This window comes from Arachis hypogaea, chromosome 3 (assembly GCF_003086295.3).
Source record: "Arachis hypogaea cultivar Tifrunner chromosome 3, arahy.Tifrunner.gnm2.J5K5, whole genome shotgun sequence".
Classification (NCBI taxonomy): Eukaryota; Viridiplantae; Streptophyta; class Magnoliopsida; order Fabales; family Fabaceae; genus Arachis; species Arachis hypogaea.
In genome coordinates this window covers 112,114,899-112,133,557 of record NC_092038.1, presented here as the reverse complement: position 1 = coordinate 112,133,557, position 18,659 = coordinate 112,114,899, and the positions used below count along the sequence as shown (strand labels likewise).

The 18,659-nt window shown below is 32.6% G+C and overlaps 3 protein-coding genes across 6 annotated transcripts; 1 reads left to right on the top strand and 2 right to left on the bottom strand.

Moving 5' to 3' along the window:
* The first annotated feature begins 1,919 nt into the window (after positions 1-1,919).
* LOC112790919 (uncharacterized) lies at positions 1,920-4,842 on the top strand. Of its 3 annotated transcripts, none has more exons than XR_003196973.3 (6): positions 1,945-2,384; positions 2,481-2,598; positions 2,705-2,761; positions 3,093-3,159; positions 3,583-3,641; positions 4,584-4,842. XR_003196973.3 is itself a non-coding variant. In XM_025833543.3 (4 exons), the coding sequence occupies exons 1-4, from the start codon at positions 2,325-2,327 to the stop codon at positions 4,601-4,603; spliced, it is 420 nt and encodes a 139-aa protein (XP_025689328.1). In that variant the 5' UTR covers positions 1,920-2,324; the 3' UTR covers positions 4,604-4,842. The 3 variants fall into 3 exon arrangements, 1 of the variants encoding a protein (XP_025689328.1); XR_003196972.3 differs by having other exon boundaries at positions 2,229-2,384; positions 3,079-3,159; XM_025833543.3 differs by lacking the exon at positions 3,093-3,159 and having other exon boundaries at positions 1,920-2,384; positions 2,481-2,761.
* A 7,498-nt stretch (positions 4,843-12,340) lies between these two features.
* On the bottom strand, positions 12,341-13,928 carry LOC112790918 (actin-depolymerizing factor 7). The gene is made up of 3 exons (XM_025833542.3): positions 13,793-13,928; positions 13,183-13,442; positions 12,341-12,823 (listed from the first exon to the last, which is right to left on the bottom strand). The coding sequence occupies exons 1-3, from the start codon at positions 13,793-13,795 to the stop codon at positions 12,673-12,675; spliced, it is 414 nt and encodes a 137-aa protein (XP_025689327.1). The 5' UTR covers positions 13,796-13,928; the 3' UTR covers positions 12,341-12,672.
* A 428-nt stretch (positions 13,929-14,356) lies between these two features.
* LOC112790917 (serine racemase) lies at positions 14,357-16,617 on the bottom strand. Of its 2 annotated transcripts, XM_025833539.3 has the most exons (6): positions 16,133-16,426; positions 15,973-16,059; positions 15,664-15,894; positions 15,285-15,358; positions 15,012-15,198; positions 14,357-14,790 (listed from the first exon to the last, which is right to left on the bottom strand). In XM_025833539.3, the coding sequence occupies exons 1-6, from the start codon at positions 16,306-16,308 to the stop codon at positions 14,544-14,546; spliced, it is 1,002 nt and encodes a 333-aa protein (XP_025689324.1). In that variant the 5' UTR covers positions 16,309-16,426; the 3' UTR covers positions 14,357-14,543. The 2 variants fall into 2 exon arrangements, with proteins under 2 accessions (XP_025689324.1, XP_072089375.1); XM_072233274.1 differs by having other exon boundaries at positions 15,973-16,617.
* Positions 16,618-18,659: the final 2,042 nt, after the last annotated feature.

The following is an 18,659-nucleotide window of genomic DNA, read 5'->3' as shown; positions in this document are numbered from 1 at the left end:
AATTTAGTTTTAAAGTAAATATTTATGTATTCAAATTTCGAACATAATACTCTACATAATCAATATTTTAGAAAATTAAAAAAAATTATTACAAAGCATTTAAAAATAATTAACAAAATATTTATGAAACTTTTCATTCAATCATTAATAGTCAAAGACATATAAAAAAATAAAAACAGATATCAAATAAAAAGAAACTGTTTTCTTTCTGCATCAAATTGATAAGACAAAAAAATTATTTTTTTTTACATTAAATTGATAAAAATAAAAGGAGATACAGTACTATTTTCATATATCAAAAGTTGGGAATAAATTAAAAAAGCATAGAAATGACTGAAAATATAAATTAGATAAGTAAACTAAAGAGAAGAGATATAAGTGAATGCTATGCGTAAAAGTAGTAACTCAATGAAATTTGCAACTGCAATGGATGAATGCAATGGAAGAGGATGGAGGCGAGAGTGTTGAAGAAAGGAGAAGAACAGAACAGCAAGAAAATATAGAAAAGTAAAATCCAAACTGCAGGGGATGAAGGCAATGGAAGATGCGTTGTTATATTTATAGAAGTAACAAAACTGTTTTTATTTTAGTGGGAAGTTAATAGAAGTAACAAAACTGTTTTTATTTTAGTGGGAAGTTATTAGATTTTTTAAAACAAATTTTATGTCTATTTTGTCCTTATAATTTGCTTTATTAAATAGTTTATTGTAGGGTTAATATAGTCTAAAAAAATTGGACACCAAAGTCATGGTCAACTCTCTGTATTGGCTTTATATATTGTTATAGATATTCATAATTTTATAATTTTTTCAAATAAAAATTTTAAATTTTGACATTTTTAATTTTAAAAAATTTCAAATCATCTCAATATATTTTATAAAAAATAAGAACATCTTAAATTTAATTAATCTCTATTTATTAAAAATAAAAACGTCAAAAATTATTAGTTTTTGACCTATAAAATAAAATAATAAATAATAATTTATACCAATTCATTAATTATAGATATTATGTGCTTAAATTATAGATGTTATACATATAAAATTATAAATGTTTGATTAAAAAATTTTAACAAATTATACTATATAATTCATATTTTACATATAGACTATTAAAAAATAAAAAATAAAATATAAACAAAAATTAAGAAATAAATTTTTAAAAGTAATTATTAACTCATTATATTAAAATCAATAAATAATCATACATATAAATATTAAATAAAAATATTAAAATAATTACATTTATGACCAATTAGTGCACATATGAGATAATAATTTAAAAAATATAATAAGAGTCTTTAATGTAATAGTATATATAATTTAGTGGTTAAAAAAATCAATTAAATTAATGATATTCAAAATATATTATTAAGTCTTTAATGTAATAGTATATATAAAAATCAAATTATAAAAAGTCTCATTAATATATGATATGTTATATCTTAATAATTAGGAATATAATGTGATAAGTTGAGTGATAAGAGAGTGAAATAAAAGATTAAAATGTAAAAAATTATATAAATAAAGTCAAATTAAAAAATTTTTAACTAATTATCACTGAATTATTTTGGTTCCCAAACTTTTTTTCAAATCATACTCATAGTTTCTAAAAGAGTTTACCTTTGTTGATAGATGCAGGAGTGGGCTCTATGGTATCAATAGTGAATTGTTGACATCTTAAGTAATTTTTACCTTTTTTTGAGTAGTTTTTTGTTTAATTTAAAATTTTTATATTTTTAATAAAATTTTCATAGCTAATCATATATTTAGAATTGTTTTACAATTATTGTGCGTAAAAAATTATTTTTTTTAAAAAATAAAGTGAAGAAATACAAACAAAATAAACTCTCAGGAAAAAAGAACAAACGGGCGCTTGACTTCAAAGATTTAAAGTCCAAGGGCCAGCCTTATTTCAACAAGGTGGCGTCCCACACCAAAAAGAGGGCACCCAGCGCCTTCAACAAGGCCACAAGCTGGTACCCAACTTTGGCAAGTGGCGGCTAACACCCAGAATTTCTACTATTGTACTACATGGGTGTCCAACGTCAGAAAATCTTTTACTTCTAGGGGTCCAAAATAGCATTGGCATCCAACGCAGAAACTTCAAGTCCAGTGCCAAGTCCAGAATTCATTAGATTGATTATATTTTTAATTAACAATTTTTTTTATCTTAAAAGCATTATTCTAATGGAAGGAATATGTATATTAACGCCATTTATAACATACAGATTTATTCATATAGATTGAAGAATATTGTGACAAGTAGCACGGTAAGGAACAGGCTTGGTAGAGTTCTTTCACTTTGTCAGGCTTGTCTATTGAATGGAGCCGGCTAATGAAATAAGGAGCCAAGGTTGCAAATCTTCAACTGGGTTTATGGAGGTGGGCTTCTCCATTGTTTATGTTTTTTCATTTGGGTCATCAGTGGTGGACTCCTTTACTCCTATTTGGGCTTATACATCTTCTACCATGCTTCAGGGTTTTACGGAACAGAGCGCTGCTGTAATCCCTTTTCTCTCTCGCCGGCGTCGTGTTCCTCACCGCTGGAGCTCGCGACTTGTTCTGCTATGCTCCGCCGTGTTCTTCTGCTCACGCCGTGCTAAAACCTCTGCTCTGCTCTGCTTGTCGTTCTATCCAGCACACACTCTTCTTTATTTTGATTTGATTCCTTGTTTAATTGTTATCGCGTTTTGGTTGTGTAGATACGGGAGCAGAGAGCTCAGAATAACAAGTCACTCTTCAACGGAAACAAGTTCAGGGTATGTTTTAGGGTATAGACTATAGATCAGGTCACACATCGAATGGATGCTTTGCTAATTGTTAAGTGTAGTAATTTTGGGTATATAGTTACATTTTGGGCATATAGTTACATGAATTCGCCAATTAGTTGACATATTGCATACTAATTCATAATTTATTTGTGTACTATAACGCCATAACTATACTTTTCATATAAATTATTTTACATTTTGGCTTGTTGCGTATCGGTGTTGGAACATATTGTGTATCATGTAACTATGATTTTGAGGACTTATCTATGTGGTTTGTGATTTTTTTCCTGGACTGTTCCTAACAGAGTGTGAATTGCAGTATGGAGGGTATGAATTGAAAGATGGAGGTGGATCCAATCATGAACCTCGTTTGTGCCTCCATCTAGGTTTGACAGATTATAGGGCTCTTCTCAATGCCCCCTCTTTTTGTATGTTACATTCTGAATTAGCATGGTTATTGATTAAGAAACTAAATAGTTCTATAATAAACTTTCTTGATGTTGATCTGCATTTGTTTCAGTGATCATATTAACATACCTTTTTTAACTAGCCTGATTCAATCTTCATAGATTGTTAGAGAAGAGTAAACAAATGATGTGTGAATGTGGTGAATTAGTTGTGCAAGGGCATAAAAGCGGTATTGAACTGAAAAAGCATGTGAATGATGTATTTGTAGCAAGTACAATGCATTCTATGTTTGTTTGACGCCACTTCAAGCAGAGTTTAATCTTAATGCTATTGTTTCTTTGTATTTCTATTTCAACTCTACTTCCCCCCTTTATTCTAACTATTGGCTAAACTTCTTTCAGAACTTTTGTGGGAACAAACTTAAGTCCTCCATGGGAAAGGTTTCTGGTTCCATCAGAAGGTAAATCATTATAGTTAGTACTAGTTTATCATGGAGACACTACTATATCTAACTTCCGAGCTGAAGCTGCATCATGTTAATGTTCAGTAATTTATAAGGAAGGAAGCAAGGAGATGAAGGTTGAGTTAGTGTTTGAAAATATGATCTCTCCCTAGTTAGCCAAAATTTCTTAAAATTAGTGTTCAAATATGTTGTCTCTATCTAAGGATTAGATTAGATGTAATCAAAGACTTTATTTTCCTCTGTGCCTCTTCCTTCTTCACTTCTCATCTTTTAAATCAAAATTAATCAATTTGTCTTAACCTAAGTCATCACATGTTATTTAACTATGTGAACTGTATTGTGAATGGTAAAAAATATAATTTACTGTTTTGTTTATAGATTGGCCTTTCTCTAGGTGGAGTTCAATTTTTATCTCTTCTCTATATAACTTGAAAGGGGATAAACTCGTTATCATTTTTCCTAGTCCTTGTAGCATTATTCTTGGGAAAAAGACTACATATATATGCGAAATTCATTCATGTACATTTTTTAAAATTTTTACTGTACTAGCATGTGGTCAAGACTTGTGCTTTCATTAAGAAGAATGAATAGTATAACTCTGACCATTTACTAGAATTTGTTATGCTATCTTTTTTTTTCCCTTTTGTATAACTTTGTTCTTGGAACTATTACTTTTTGTGGTCTAAAATTATGTATCTGTGAAATACATGATAAGTAGTAGACGTCTTTTCCTTTAAGCCGATGTTTGTCTCAGGTTCCCAAAATGATATAAGGCGTTTTTTTAGTTTAATTCTAAACACAAGCAATACTCATACCTTGTGATTGGCTCTTTCTTGGAGCATTATCGTCAGCTTGCTTTTATATGCACAGTCAATTAAGATTCTAGCATTAGAAATGTAGTGACACACCTCTTTTCCTTTGTGTTTTATTTTTTTACAGCACTAATTATGCAGTCATAGGGAATGAAGAAAGACTACATGTTACATGGAAGGAAGGGCACTGCCAGAAATTAGCCTAGTTAAATAAATATGCGACTGCCAAAGATTGTCATATATGCTGTTAAGTTAATGCATGGTGCATTAGAACCTTTGTTATTTGTAATTTTTTTAAGTTAGTTAGAACAATAATGAAAGAGTTGCCAAAATGAGTTTTGGATTTTGGTTATTCTTGAAGAAATTGAAGTAAAAAATTGAGGCTATTTGGGGTGAATATGTTAAAATAAAAAAGCAGAGGGGCCAACTTTTAATTACCAATTTTTTCAAAAACAAAAATGCGGGATTCAAGTTATAAATATTTTTACATAGTTAATGTTACTCCCACATAAGAGAGGGAGTAACCAATCCGTTGTCCCAAATTATAATGAAATGTTCAAATTATAATTGAATGCTTAAATGACGAAAAAAATGTCAAAATGTAGCTATGTTACTACACAAGATAAGAAGCAATAGTTTTAAAATATTTTGTACAATCACTAAATTGATGCCATAATAATAGTAGAAGAGACCATGCTTGTAAAGTAATGTCATAGTAGGTTGAATTTCTTCCTGATATCTCTTATATGTTGGGCAGTTAAGCTATCCGATTTAGTCGAACGCAAACCATATCGCAGTATGTATTTCTTGGCAGACAACTTCACCTTGTTCAACAACATCAGCTGGTGTTTGTAGTGATTTTTCTGACAACTGCAAGCAAAACACCATTATTTTCATCATCAAACAAGATAAAGTTGTGGAAGCAACTAAGTATGGAAGGAAGAGTTTAACGTTAAACATAAAAAGAGAAAGAGGGATAAGAAATTTGAGTCAGACTTACCAAGTGAAAATGAACCCTATAAGTCTATTACTACCAGCAACCATGGCTTAACGTTAGTCGAGAGTAGGCATTCAAATGGAGGAAAGTAAGACGGAAGTAAAATGTTCAAGAAAAGTTGGCACAAAAGTCTCATTGAAAGTGGTGTGAAGGGAAAAGCAAAGTTGACAAACACAAAGAAAGATAAAGCAGTGACTCATGCTCCTAAGCGAGTTTCAAACCAGAAACATTGAAAGGAAAATTCAAAAGAAATTTATAGATTCAATTCAATTCAATTCAACTTACCCAAGGCTCCAAACCTCTAAAGCAAGACACCATTTTGAATACTATAAAATCGAACAGAGAAAAAACAATGAAATTCATACCTGAAATGAGGATCAAACCAGAACAGCAGCAACTTCCGATCATGCCGGAAGCGTGGACGGCAAACGCAGGCAATGCGGGCTACGAGATAAATCCGTGACTTCGATCGAAGTCGGTTTCCAGACGTGAACCTCCGCCACGGCACCACGATGGCGGCTGTATCCCTCTCCCTGCAACTAGGGGTGTGCATGGTTCAGTTTTTCTATAAACTGAACTGAAACTGCACTAAACCATTTTAAATGGTTTAAAAACTAAACCAAACTGCTTTGTCACATATGAAACTGGTTCTAAACCAGTTTATAATACAGTGCACCAGTTTAAACCAGTTCATAAAAATAAAACTGGTTTTAATTAAAAAAACCAGTTTAAACTGGTTTATAGGCTAAAACTAGTTTTCACACTCTCCCTCTTTCTTTCCCTCTCTCTCTCCCCTCTCTCTCCCCACTCTCTCTCTCTCTCCCCTCTCACTCTCTCTCTCCCTCTCTCTCTCCCTCCCTCCCCCTCTCTCTCCCTCTCTTTATCTCTCTCTCTATTCATCTCTCTCTCTCTCTCTCATTTTCCTCTTTTGCTCTCTCTCTTCTTCCCTCACTCTCTCCTTCTCCCCTCTCTCTCATTTCTCTCTTTTTTCTCTCTCTTCTCCTCTCCCTCTCTCTCTCCTTTCTCTCTTTCTTTCTCTATCTTCTTCTCTCCCTTTCTCCCCCTCCTTTCTCTCTCTTCCTCCTCTCTATTTTCCTTTTCCCTCTCTCTCCCCTTCCCCTCTTTCTCCCCTCCCCTCTCTTTGTCTTCCTCTCTCTCTTCCTCTCTCTTTCTCTTTTCCTTTTCTCCCTCTCTATCTCTTTCTCTTATTCTCTCTCTCTCTCTCTCCCCTATCCCTCTTCCTCTCTCTCTCTCTCTCCCCTTTCCTCTCCCCCTCTCTCTCTTCCCTCTCTCTCTCTCTCTCTCTCTTTCTCTCCCTCTCTTTCCGTCCTCTCTCCCTCTCTCCTTCTCTCCCTCCTCTCCCTCTTTCTCTCTTCCTCTCTCCTTCCCCTCTTCCTCTCTTTCTCTTCTTTGCTCCCTCTCTCTTTCTCCCTCATCTCTCTTCCTCTTCTCTCTCGCTCCCCTTCTTTCTCCCCCTCCCTCTCTTTTTCTTCCTTACTCTCTCTCCACCTTTTCCTTTTCTCTCTCTTCCCCTCTCTCTCCCTATCTCCATCTCTCTCTCACTCCTCTCTCTCTCTCTCCCCTGCCCCTCTTTCTTCCCCTCTCCTTTCTTTCGCTCTCCTTTACTCCCTCTCTATCCCTTTCTCTCATTTTTCTCTCTCCCCTATCCCTCTCTTCTATTTCTCTTTCTCTCTCTCTTTCTCTCTCTTTCTCTCTGTCTCTCTCAATTTTTCTCCCTCTCTCTTCCTCCTTCTCTCTTTTCTTGTGCTCTTTTCCCCCCTCTCTTCTCTCTCTTCCTTTCTCTCCTTTTCTTCCTCCTCTCTCTCCTCCTTCTCTCTCTTATTTTGGAAAAAAGAGAAAGAGAAAGAGAAGAGGGATATAGAGTGAGAAAAGGATGAGAGAGAAAGTAAAAAAAGAGAAAGAAAAGAGAGAAAGAAAATAAGGAGAGAGAGGAAGGAGAAAAAAGAGAGAGAAAAGGATAGAGAAAGAAGGGAATGAGAGAGAGAGAGAGAGAAAAGGAGAAAGAAATAAGGGAAGGAGAGAGAGAAGAATAGGAAAGAGAAAGAAAAAAGAGAAAATGAGAGAGAGAAAGATGATGAGAGAGGGGAGGTGGAGAGAGGGCAGAGAGCAGAGAAACAAAAGGGAAAAGAGGGAAAAGAGGAAGAGAGAGAGAGAAGGGGAAGGGAGGGGGAGAGAGAAGGAGAGGGGAGAAAAGGAAAGAAAGAGAGAGCGATAGAAAAAAGAGAGAGAGAGAGAGAGAGAGAGAGAGAGAGATGAGAGGGAGAAAGAGGAGAAGGAGAGAGATAGAGAGGAAGAAAGAGGGGAGGAGGAGAGATAGAGAGAGGAGGGAGAGAAAAAAAGGGAGAGAGAGAGAGGAAGAGAGAGAAGAAGGAAGGGGGAGGGAGAGGGGGAGAGAGAGAGAAAAAGATAGGAAGGGGAGAGAGGGGGAATGGAGGGAGAGGGAGAAAGAGGAGGGGAAAAGAGAGAGAGAGAAGAAAGAGGGGAGGGGAGAGAGGAGGGAGAGACGAGAGAGAGAGGGGAAGGAAGGGAGAGGGAGAGGGGGAAAAGGAGAAAGAGAGAGAGAGAGAGAGAGAGAGAGAGAGAGAGAGAAGGGAGAGAGAGGAAAAAGAGAGAGTGGGAGAGAGAGAAGGATAGGAAGAGAGAGAAAAAGAGGGAGACAAATAGGAGGGGGAGAGAGAAAGAGAGAGAGAGAGAGAGAAGGGAGAGAAAGAGGAGAAGAAGAGAGAGAGAGGAAGAAAAAGGGGAGGGAGAGAGAGAGGAGGGAGAGGAGAGAGAAAAAAGGGGGAGAGAGAGAGGAAGAGAGAGGGGAGGAGAGAGAAGAAGGAAAGGGAAGGAGAGGTAGAGGGGAGAGAGAGAGAGGAAAAAGAGGGAGATGGAAAAGAGAAAGGGATGAGAGAGAGAGAGAGAAAGAGAGAGAGAGAGAGAGAGAGAGAGGAGTGGGAGAAAGAGAGGAGGGAGATAAGAGAGAGAGAGGAAGAGAGAGGGGAAGGAAGGGAGAGGGAGAGGGAGAGGGGGAAAGGAGAGAGAGGGAGAGGAGAGAGAGAGAGAGAGAGAGAGAGAGAGAGTGTGAAGGGAGAAAGAGAAAGAAAGAGTATGTAAAATTAATTTTGGAGTTTAAATAAAACCAGTTTAATTTGGTTTAAAACTAAACTGAACCATAAAAACTGGTTTTTAATAAACTGGTTTTTCATAAAAACTGTGGTTTCAGTTCAGTTTTTTATTTAAAAAAACTGGTTTATTTAAAACAGTTTCAGTTCAGTTTCAATTCAGTTCAGTGAAACCAATCTTTTTGCACACCCCTACCTGCAACCCAGGGTTTCGTTTTTGGGGAGAAGACCTTCGTCAATACTTCACCCTCCATGGATACTAGTGAACTGCGTTTCACTTTTTTTTCTCCCATTCACAAAATAAAAAAAAATTTTGGTTCTTTTTGAAACCCAATCCACTGTTGTCAAAGCCCACTTCAACAGGTCCACCAGCCAACATTATACCTAAGCAATTTTGGCTATCTAGCTCAGCCACCCATAAGATAAAACAGGAGACAAGCCCTGCAACCAAACAGCCAGATGTCGATCTCATATTCATATAAAGAGAATATCTGTAAATTTGTATCAATTTACATCTGTACCATAGAGCGACCCGTATATTAATATACGATTATGAAAAATAAAATATTCATATATTACTAAAGTTAGAATCCGTAAATTAATGTTTTAAATCAATTAACGATAGAGACATATATGATTATATTATTAGGAGAAAGACAATATTTTAATTTATTATTAATTATATTAAAGATAAATTATATAAATTATGTTACAATTATACATAATTTTTTATTTTTAAATTAGAAAATTAAATTATTAGATCATGAATTAATAATTTATTTTTAATCTTAAAAGCATAATAATTAAATGCATAAACTCATATTAAAGGGTAAATATGTTCATTTCTTAAATATAATTTTTAAATTAAATTTTAATAATAAAATAATATTTTTAATTTTTTCTTTCTTTAAAATCTCATGATTAATTTCTTTTAGGCAGTTACTTAGAATTTTTTTCCGGTGTATTGGATATGATTGTATTTTGATGTTTTTTATCTTTTTTTATCCATGGATGTTTTAAGAGCATATAACTATTAAAAAAACATTTTAAATAATATTAAATACTTTTAAAATTTATTTTATACAAAATTATAAATAAAATAACTTCTTATAACTACAACTAAAAGAATATAGGATAAAATAATTATTAAATATAATGTATATTAATTGAATTGTTACAATTAATAAAAAAATCAATGTAAATAGATGCATAATTAATATATAATTATGAGATAAATAATATCTTAATTTAATACCAATTAAACTGATAATTAGATTTATTATTGTAATGAATACATGGAAAAAAAATTAAATATCGTTTGTACTTTCACAAATTGTATGACTTTTAATTTATTAATACCTAGAAATTAAACTTCTTACAATAACAATAATTGGAATCTAATCAATTCGTATATATATGTGCAATGCTAAACATAATTAGAACCAAATTAGAACCTAATAATTGAAATTATAATCTTTTAATAAAAATAATTTTTTTATTTGAATCTTGAGAGTAAAAGAATGTTTTAAATAATAGTAAACATAAATGTATAATATATAAAATTATTATATAATAAAATAGAACAAATATGTATATAAATATATTAGTATACGAACGGTAAGATCAATATATTATTAAAGTTATGATGTGTGCATCAATATTTTAAATTAATTATTAATAAAAAAAGCATATTATTATATTATTAAAAAAAATAATATTCTAATTTATTACTAATTATATGTATTAAACGTGATTTATATAAATTATACTACAATCATACATAATTTTTTAAAATTAGTGAATTAAATTATTATATATATATAGTAATTATCATGACTACTAAATTGAGTTCTAACATTCAGTTTAATATATTGTTAAATGTAGTATTATGATATTATCTAAAGTTTTTACATTTACTTTTTTATTTTTTTATTTTCTTTGTAGGTATGATCATATTGGAAATATCAAGGTAAAGTTCGAGCATAAAGTTTAAAAATTTAAAGTTAGAGTACTTCAATTGTGATCGAAACGATTCTAATTGATAAAGAAGTAATTGTAATTTATATATCAATAATAAATTAATTATATATTTTGTATAATTCTTAATTAGTTCTTTCTTTTAATATTATCTTATAAGAGTGCTATGTAATTCTATATAATGCATAATTAAAAATTCAAATGTATCTCTATCCGAGAAAAAATATATTTTAAGGAAGAATTTATAGTATGATCAACTTTGACGTCGATCAAAATAAAATTAAGATCAAATTAACTAAGCATGAATATAGAATTTTTCTCACGAAGGATACGATTTTGTACTCCCCAATTTTTGAAATTTTGAAAAATTCTTTTTTACTTTAAACCAAACAAAAAAATATTCTAAGAAAAAAGAGATGATTCGTATTTGATAGGTAAGAGTTATACAATTTATATTTAAATTAGGGCAAAAAATACAATTAAGTCAAGGGAGGAAACAAATTACATGAATCAGCCAAACTCAAAATAACTTCACGAATCAGTCAAAGCACATTACTATGTAATTCGAACTAGCTGGATTCGAACTACATTAACATATAATTCGAACCAACTTAACTTGAATTATGAAGGAACACGTGATGAAGTTAATTCGAATCTAAACAGCAAAGTGAAATAAACAAAGCACCAAACCTAAAAATACACCTACTCATGTGGTGAACCAATACTACAAAACTCTCCTCACTAGCCATCTTACCCCCTCTAATGAGAGCAACTCACGTTTACACCATATATATACAGGTCTGATTCTCACTAATTCGAACCAGCCTAGTACGAAATACGATTTGTGTAATTCGAACCAGCTTGGTTCGAATTACTTCGGAAAGCTTGCACTATGTAATTCGAACTCATCTAGTTCGAATTATGTATGCTTGTAGTTCGAACCAAGTTGGTTCGAATTAGTGTGTATTTCGCTCTGGAACAATTCGAGTTAAATAGGTTCGAATTATATACAAATGTAATTCGAACTAAGCTGGTTCGAATTGCATAGAAATGTGCTTTGGTTGATTGATGAAGCAATTTTCAACTTGGCTGATTCACGTAAATTATGGCTTCTCTTGGCTTATTTCTGTTTTTCGTCCTTTAAATTAATTGGTTTAAATATATTTTGATAATTTTTTTTAAAATTAAAATTTTATACTTTTAATTTATAGATGTAATAAAACTTCTAATCTATTATAAATTTAACAGTACGGTGTTTTTATTGTATTAGAACTTGATGAGCTACAGTGAAAATATTTTTAAATTGGATGTAAGAAGTTGTTTTTAAATTTGTCTTAATATTTTATAAAACCTAAATTGATATTTAAATTATGTGAGAATTTTGTAAAACAATTTATTGAGTAAAACAATTCATCGAGTATGTATAATTGCATAAATAAAAATATGGTAAATAAGTTAAATATATTCATAAAAAAAATTTTAAAAGCATATTTTAAACATAAATACAAAAGTTAAATATCTTTCGTATATTGCACGGATAAGAACAAAATCAACTTTGTAATATTCCATTAATATCACATAATCACATTTGTCCAAGAAAAAAAAAACATTTTTGAACATCTAAATTATTATATTCTATATAACACTTTTCATCTTTTAATTTTACGTTGATGGTTAATTAATTTAATGTAAAATTCTTATCTTCTCATGGTTCTTGCTAGATATCCTATTCGAGCCTAATTTTAAACGATTATCATTCAAAAAATAAAAATATGAAAGCCATTCTCTAGATAAGGTCTTTCCAATCCAAAATATGGTTTTAAAAGAAGAATTGGAGACATTAAGCATACATATATGAGTTTGTTTGATCATTTTTGCAGTAACAGCTAATACAATTGCCCAAGAGCCAACCCCAATTGAAAAACCAAGAGGCTAGATTGGCAACTTGATACACCCAATTAAACCAACCAACCAACAATCCAAGATCACACTAGAAAAAACTGAACAAGCATATATTGAGTTTTTAACTTTTAAGGAAGAACAATATGCCAGTAAAAGTGCATGTCATTCATCATTGCTCGCTCTATGGTAACTTCAAGAAAGACATGCTTAGATTAGATGGCTCGAGCTTTCACAATGTCCAAGCTCATCTCGCTTGGATCGGTTGCCTGCAATTCCACTTGTATACCGTCCAATTCCCTCTTGAATCTATCTTTGGAGCTAGCATACACCATCTTCATCCTCACCTTTGAGCTATCTGGGGACCTACATGCATGCACCCCATTACAATATCATATACAAACAATCTATAATGTTGCATTCAATTAAACTGCTTTTAATAACTCCATCTGTTTCGAAATATCTATCAATGTTAGAGAGATAACTCCATTTCATGTGGACTCTATTTGCTTGAATTTTTTGCATAGGCCTTCATTTTTTTTTATTTGTCTTATGCTATTTTTTCCTTTTTAGGGTCTAACAAAGATCGAACTCTAAACTTTAAGTCATAAAAACTCTGATACCATATCATAATACCAATCTTCCCAAAAGCTTAGGCAGATAGGAGGAGGCACATGAATGGTTATATCTCTACCGTCAATAGTCTAGTCAGTGCATATAAGTACCATGCAATGAAGAAGATCTTGCTTTTCTGGCAATTCTCATCGGTTGTGAAATCAAAATCATAGACAGCATAACGGCACTCATCAGCCGGCAGGCTGGCCATAAAGTCGTCATAACTGTCGCCAGCACCCCCTAATTTCTCGACCACCACCTGCTGTCCGTCAATTTTGAACACAATGTAACGGTAGATCCTCTTTGCTTTAAGCTCCAGGAACCTGAATTTGCACTCATCCTCCACAGCCATTCCAGACGCTGCATTTGCCTGCACCAACATCTCATGTCATGAATTAAAAGTCTTATGTGCTAATGTGCTATGCTATGCGATGATATGCACTTGTCAATTGATTGCAACATTTGCTCATTCTCCTCATTATTGTCAACCTCTCCTAACTTAATATAATGATCTTAATTTATGAAATGTGAAATTTCAGTTATTATTATAATGTATAAAATAGTTAAATAGTAGTGTTCTTTTTAAAACGTTAGATTTTCCAAATGTGGGAATGTCAAGAACATGGTGCATGTCTTCAAGAAAATTCACATTATTACAGAGTAGAAGAATCAAATAGCATGCAAACATAAGCAAAAGGGGAGAGGAAAAAAAAAACATACCATTTTGCCAGCAATGAGGAAGAAGTGCCGCGAAAGCTAATCAAAGGAAATGAGAGGAAAAAGTAGCAGTGGAGAATATGGATAGTGCGAGCGAAAGTAACAATGACAACAATGGAGAGAAAGCAAGGTATAAGATCCTTGATTTTTGGACAAGGAGAGGCGGAAATTTGAGAAGACTGAGATAGTGGTTAAAGAATTCAACAGAGGAGAGAATTAAGGGAAATGGTTGGTTCTAATTTGTTTTGCATCCTTGCCTATCTAATCACAAATTTAGTTAATGCTTCCTTGTTAATTTCATTATCTTTTATTAGATAACTCTTTGTTGTACTTATTTACACAAGACATGGTGTTGACTCGTTCATCTTCCATCATTAGATGAAAGACGGGCTCTATTAAAATTTAACCTAATAATAAATGGTTGACCATGTCCAAAAAAATAACTACACCTAATATAACTCTTTTTGGTTAGAAAGAGGACCAACCAAACCAATACAGAGCAATCAATTAAAATGTCAATTTTTTTTTTAGAAGACTAAGAACGGAAAGACAGGGTATGGCAAGCTCTAACAGGAAGGGTTCCCACATTTTTTTATTTTATAAAATATTAGTCCACACAATTCTTGAGAAAAAATAAATTTAACAAGTAGCATTGAAGTAAACATATCAACACGACACTGCTACATCATTAATGAAATAACACTTATATCTAGAGCAATGAAGGTTCATACAAGTAAAACAAAAGAATCCATTGTCATTTGTTCAAAGAATTCCAAAGTATGCCCAGATCAACATTCCCTCCTGAAACTACTATTCCGATATGTTTGCAATCCTTCCAAGCAAGATTTTTCTGGAAAGTATCAGATAGGACAGCAGCAAGACCAATTGCACCACTTGGTTCAACAACAACCTTAAGAATTTCAAAACAAAGTTTCATGGCTTTGATTATTTCACTGTCTTCCACAGTTATAACTTCCTCGACAAGATCTCGCACTACAGGCCTGCTCCAATTGTATCACGACTCATGAGCAAACATGACAACTTAACAGAATCGTGAAAAGCAACACTAAAAGATGAATGTCAGAATAAAACCCTCAAAAACAAAACAAAACAAAGCAAAAAACATAGAATCCTCTAATCATGTAAAAGGCAGGGAAGAATAAAGGTGACCGAGAACTACATGTTTAGTTGACAATCTCGATGAGGAGAGTTTTATCTTTACCATGTGAAATCCCCAAGAAATGCTCGAAGGCCATCAGCTATAGTATTTGTCTTGGCCATCGTTATTATCCTCCCGGCTACTTTAGATTGTGCAGCATCATCTGCCCCTTTAGGTTCAGCAGCAAAAATACGAATAGCAGGATTGATAGACTTGGCAGCCAATGCTATTCCTGATATCAAACCACCACCTACAATTTTTGAAAAATCAGGAACTAGATGCTGAAATCAAAATAAACATTTTGGTTCACATCTTGGCAGAAAAGAATGAACAAACCACTTATGGGAACTACAAGAGTATCTATTTGTGGAACTTGTTCCAGAAGCTCCAAGGATATGGTACCCTGACCACTGCAAGAAGAACCAAATATGTCAAAAGTGCAATGATGTAAAATTCATCAAATTTCTACGAGTATGTACGGGGACCAACTTTTAGTTAGCCAACTTTATAATTTAGATTTATAATTTAAAATCTAGAATTTAATATAAACAAAATAATTTTTAAAAAATTGATTGATTTTGACTGAAAAAAAGTCGGTTCCCTAACATTACACAATTTCTACTTATCCCCATTTCAAATGATAATGTCTTATGTCAGGTTTTTTGAAGTAGAACAAAACAAACAGTGACACAATGCATAAAGAGTTTCTTGCCACCTCAATATGCGGCCATCGTTATAGGGATGAACAAAGATAGCACCAGTTTCTTGCCACACTTTGTTTGCAATTTCCTCCCTTGATTGCACAGAAGCCTCAGACCAGACAACTTGACCCCCATATCTCTTTACATTCTCAACCTTGCAGGTTGGAGCATTTTTCGGAATAACAATATATGCAGGGATTCCCCGTAGCTTCGCGGCCAAAGCCAACGCTGCAGCATGGTTTCCACTGATTTTGGAGAGCACAATCAATCAGGACTAAACCTACACCTAATCTGATAAATCAAAACAACTTGCAGAGACAAACCTGCTGTGTGTTACAACTCCCTTAGAAGCATCTTCATCGTCTAGCGAGAAAACAGCATTGCAGGCACCTCGAAATTTAAAGGCTCCACTGATGAACCATAGAATAAAGTGAAAACAAGAGAACAGTTGAAATTGGAATTCATTGGGACTAGATTTCTTACCCCTTCTGGAAACATTCGCATTTAAAGTAGAGGTGCCTTCCCGATAAGGCATTGAGAGAGGTGGAGGACATAACTGGAGTCTTGAGAATAAATGGTTTGATTCTGTCATGTGCTTCCTTTATGGACGAAATATCAGCGGCATATTTCCCCTTTTCTATTTGGCGCTCTCCTTCCATCTATCTTTCTATATCTCTGAGTCACTGAATATAGAAAATTGAAAGAAATTTCTGTGACAGTGGAATTATGTTCCCTTGCTGCCTCAGGCTTCACTTCCACTTCCACGGTCTTTTTTTTGGTCAACATCAATAACACGACGAAAAATATTTAACAGCGCATAATTTATTTTTTTATTTATTAATTTAATTTTCAATATAATAATTTAATAATATATTTTTAATTTATACTTTAATTTAATAAATTCTATTGATAATATAATATTCTTCTAATATCATTAAATCAAATTTAAGAAGAAAAAAAGCTGTTACAATATGAATGTCCATTTAGTGTCTACTTAACATGGTTTATTCCTTCAATCAACTATTTTTGGGTGGTAAAAACATTAAAGAATAAATGGTGCAAATTTTTTAATATTTAAAAAAGCTTACACATGTATAAATAGAGATATAAGCTTAGGCATTTAAGACACGCAATAACAATAATTTTTTTTTCTTTATATATTCCTCTTTTTCTCTTTATGTTATTATATATATTAAATAAATATATGAATCATCTCTATTATATTGAATTAATTATATTGATGAATATTAATATTAGTGTCTTTTATTTACATTTTGTTATTTTATTTTTATTACCTCTTATTTATTTAGTTTACAACACGTTATCAGTACGAAACTCTAATCAAAATTTTAGGAAGACTCTTGTAATAAATTTTCATTATATCGAAACTCTCTCATCTTGAATTTAATGCTCTTGATATATCTAGAAACAACTATTTATCATGGATATTAGATGTTGAAATCTATCTTGATTCAATGGATCTTGGAGATACTATTAAGGTTGACAATAATGCATCCCAAAAGGATAAACCCAAAGTCATGATCTTCCTTCGTCGGTATCTTGACGAAGGATTGAAAAATGAATATTTCACACTTAAAGATCTGCAGATCTTTGGAAAAAACTTGAAGAAAAGTATAATCATCAAAAGACAGTGATACTTACTCAAGCTTAATATAAGTAAACGCACTTACGTCTACAGGATTTTAAATCCATCAATAAATGCAATTCAGCAATGTTCTAAATTATCTCACAAATCAAATTATGTGGGAAAAAGATAACTAATAATGACATGTTAGAGAAAACTTTCTCGGCCTTCCATGCTTCGAATGTGCTCTTGCAGCAGCAGTATCGAGAAAAAAATTAAAAAAATATTTTGAGCTAATTTCTTGCCTTTTTGTTGCTAAGCGTAACAATAAATTGCTTTTAAGAAATCATGAAGCGCGCCCAGCTGGCGCTGTCTCATTTCCTGAAGCAAATACAGTAAATCATAACCTTAGAAGAGGTAAATGGCAAGGTTTTGATAACAAGAAAAATTATGGAAGGAAGAAAAATTATGTTCACAAGAAAGGATCTCACCAGAAGTGGGATAAAGAAAGAAACAATGGACAAAATAAATCAACAGGAGATAAATATTTTCATTGTGGTGAAACAGGTCATTGGTCGCGTACCTATCGTACCCTAAGGCACCTAGTCGATCTTTATCAAGCATCCTTGAAAAATGATGACAAAGGAAAGGAGACAAATTTTGTTTCAAAAGATGTTGCTGAAAATTACACCACTCATTATGATGTATCTAATTTCTTTGAGGATCCTAAAGGAAATATTAGTCATTTGATCAATGATAAAAAAGTTTAATATGTGGGTTGAGGGATCGATGCTCGATTCCTTGTTCTTGGCTTACATGAGCTATCTTCTTACAAGTTTACTGGTATTTTATTGTATAATTTGAATTAGTGAAATCTGATTTATGTTTGTCTTGAAGAGCTTATTTACCTTTAACCAAGTAGACAGAAATATCTTAGCATATAGTTGCATTTATAGTTTGCATCTCATACTTTCTACCATTCCTCTTCACTCTTTTAGTTCTCATACTAATAACTAGAAAAACTCTTGGCAAGGTATGAGAACTGGAAATCCTATCCTAGTTATCCTTATCAATTGTGATGAGAATTGTTCATTGCTCCCACTTAGTTAACCCTCAACGAATAAAGGAAAGTCAAGTGGACGAATTAATTTGATCTCTCAAGTCCTAGTCAACTCCTAAGGAAAAACTAGCTTTAGTGGAATCCAAATTAATTAGCAACTTTCAATTATCAATCAACAAAGGAGTTTGATAACTCAAGTGTCACCAATTACTCAACAAAAGCCAAAAGGAGAAAAATCTACTCTAGAACCCTCCCAAGTGTAACACCCTACCATACAGAGTCTTATGCTTAAGTCATAATTCAGAGATGGCAAGGTATTACGACCTTTAAAATAAAAATTTAGTACGTATAGTAGTATGAATGAT

What these genes read in the sequence shown, in the direction of transcription:
- LOC112790919 (XM_025833543.3), top strand. Translation starts at nt 2,325, where the DNA reads ATGGAGCCGGCTAATGAAATAAGGAGCCAAGGTTGCAAATCTTCAACT. An exon ending in CTTCAACTGGGTTTATGGAG is followed by an intron (nt 2,385 to 2,480) that starts GTGGGCTTCTCC and finishes ACCATGCTTCAG; the next exon opens with GGTTTTACGGAACAGAGCGC. An exon ending in GTTTCTGGTTCCATCAGAAG is followed by an intron (nt 3,642 to 4,583) that starts GTAAATCATTAT and finishes ATTTTTTTACAG; the next exon opens with CACTAATTATGCAGTCATAG.
- LOC112790918 (XM_025833542.3), bottom strand. An exon ending in AAGATCTTCTTCATTGCATG is followed by an intron (nt 12,824 to 13,182) that starts GTACTTATATGC and finishes GCATGCATGTAG; the next exon opens with GTCCCCAGATAGCTCAAAGG.
- LOC112790917 (XM_072233274.1), bottom strand. Translation starts at nt 16,241, where the DNA reads ATGACAGAATCAAACCATTTATTCTCAAGACTCCAGTTATGTCCTCCA. An exon ending in TCTTGTAGTTCCCATAAGTG is followed by an intron (nt 15,199 to 15,284) that starts GTTTGTTCATTC and finishes CAAAAATTGTAG; the next exon opens with GTGGTGGTTTGATATCAGGA. An exon ending in TTTCTTGGGGATTTCACATG is followed by an intron (nt 14,791 to 15,011) that starts GTAAAGATAAAA and finishes CAATTGGAGCAG; the next exon opens with GCCTGTAGTGCGAGATCTTG.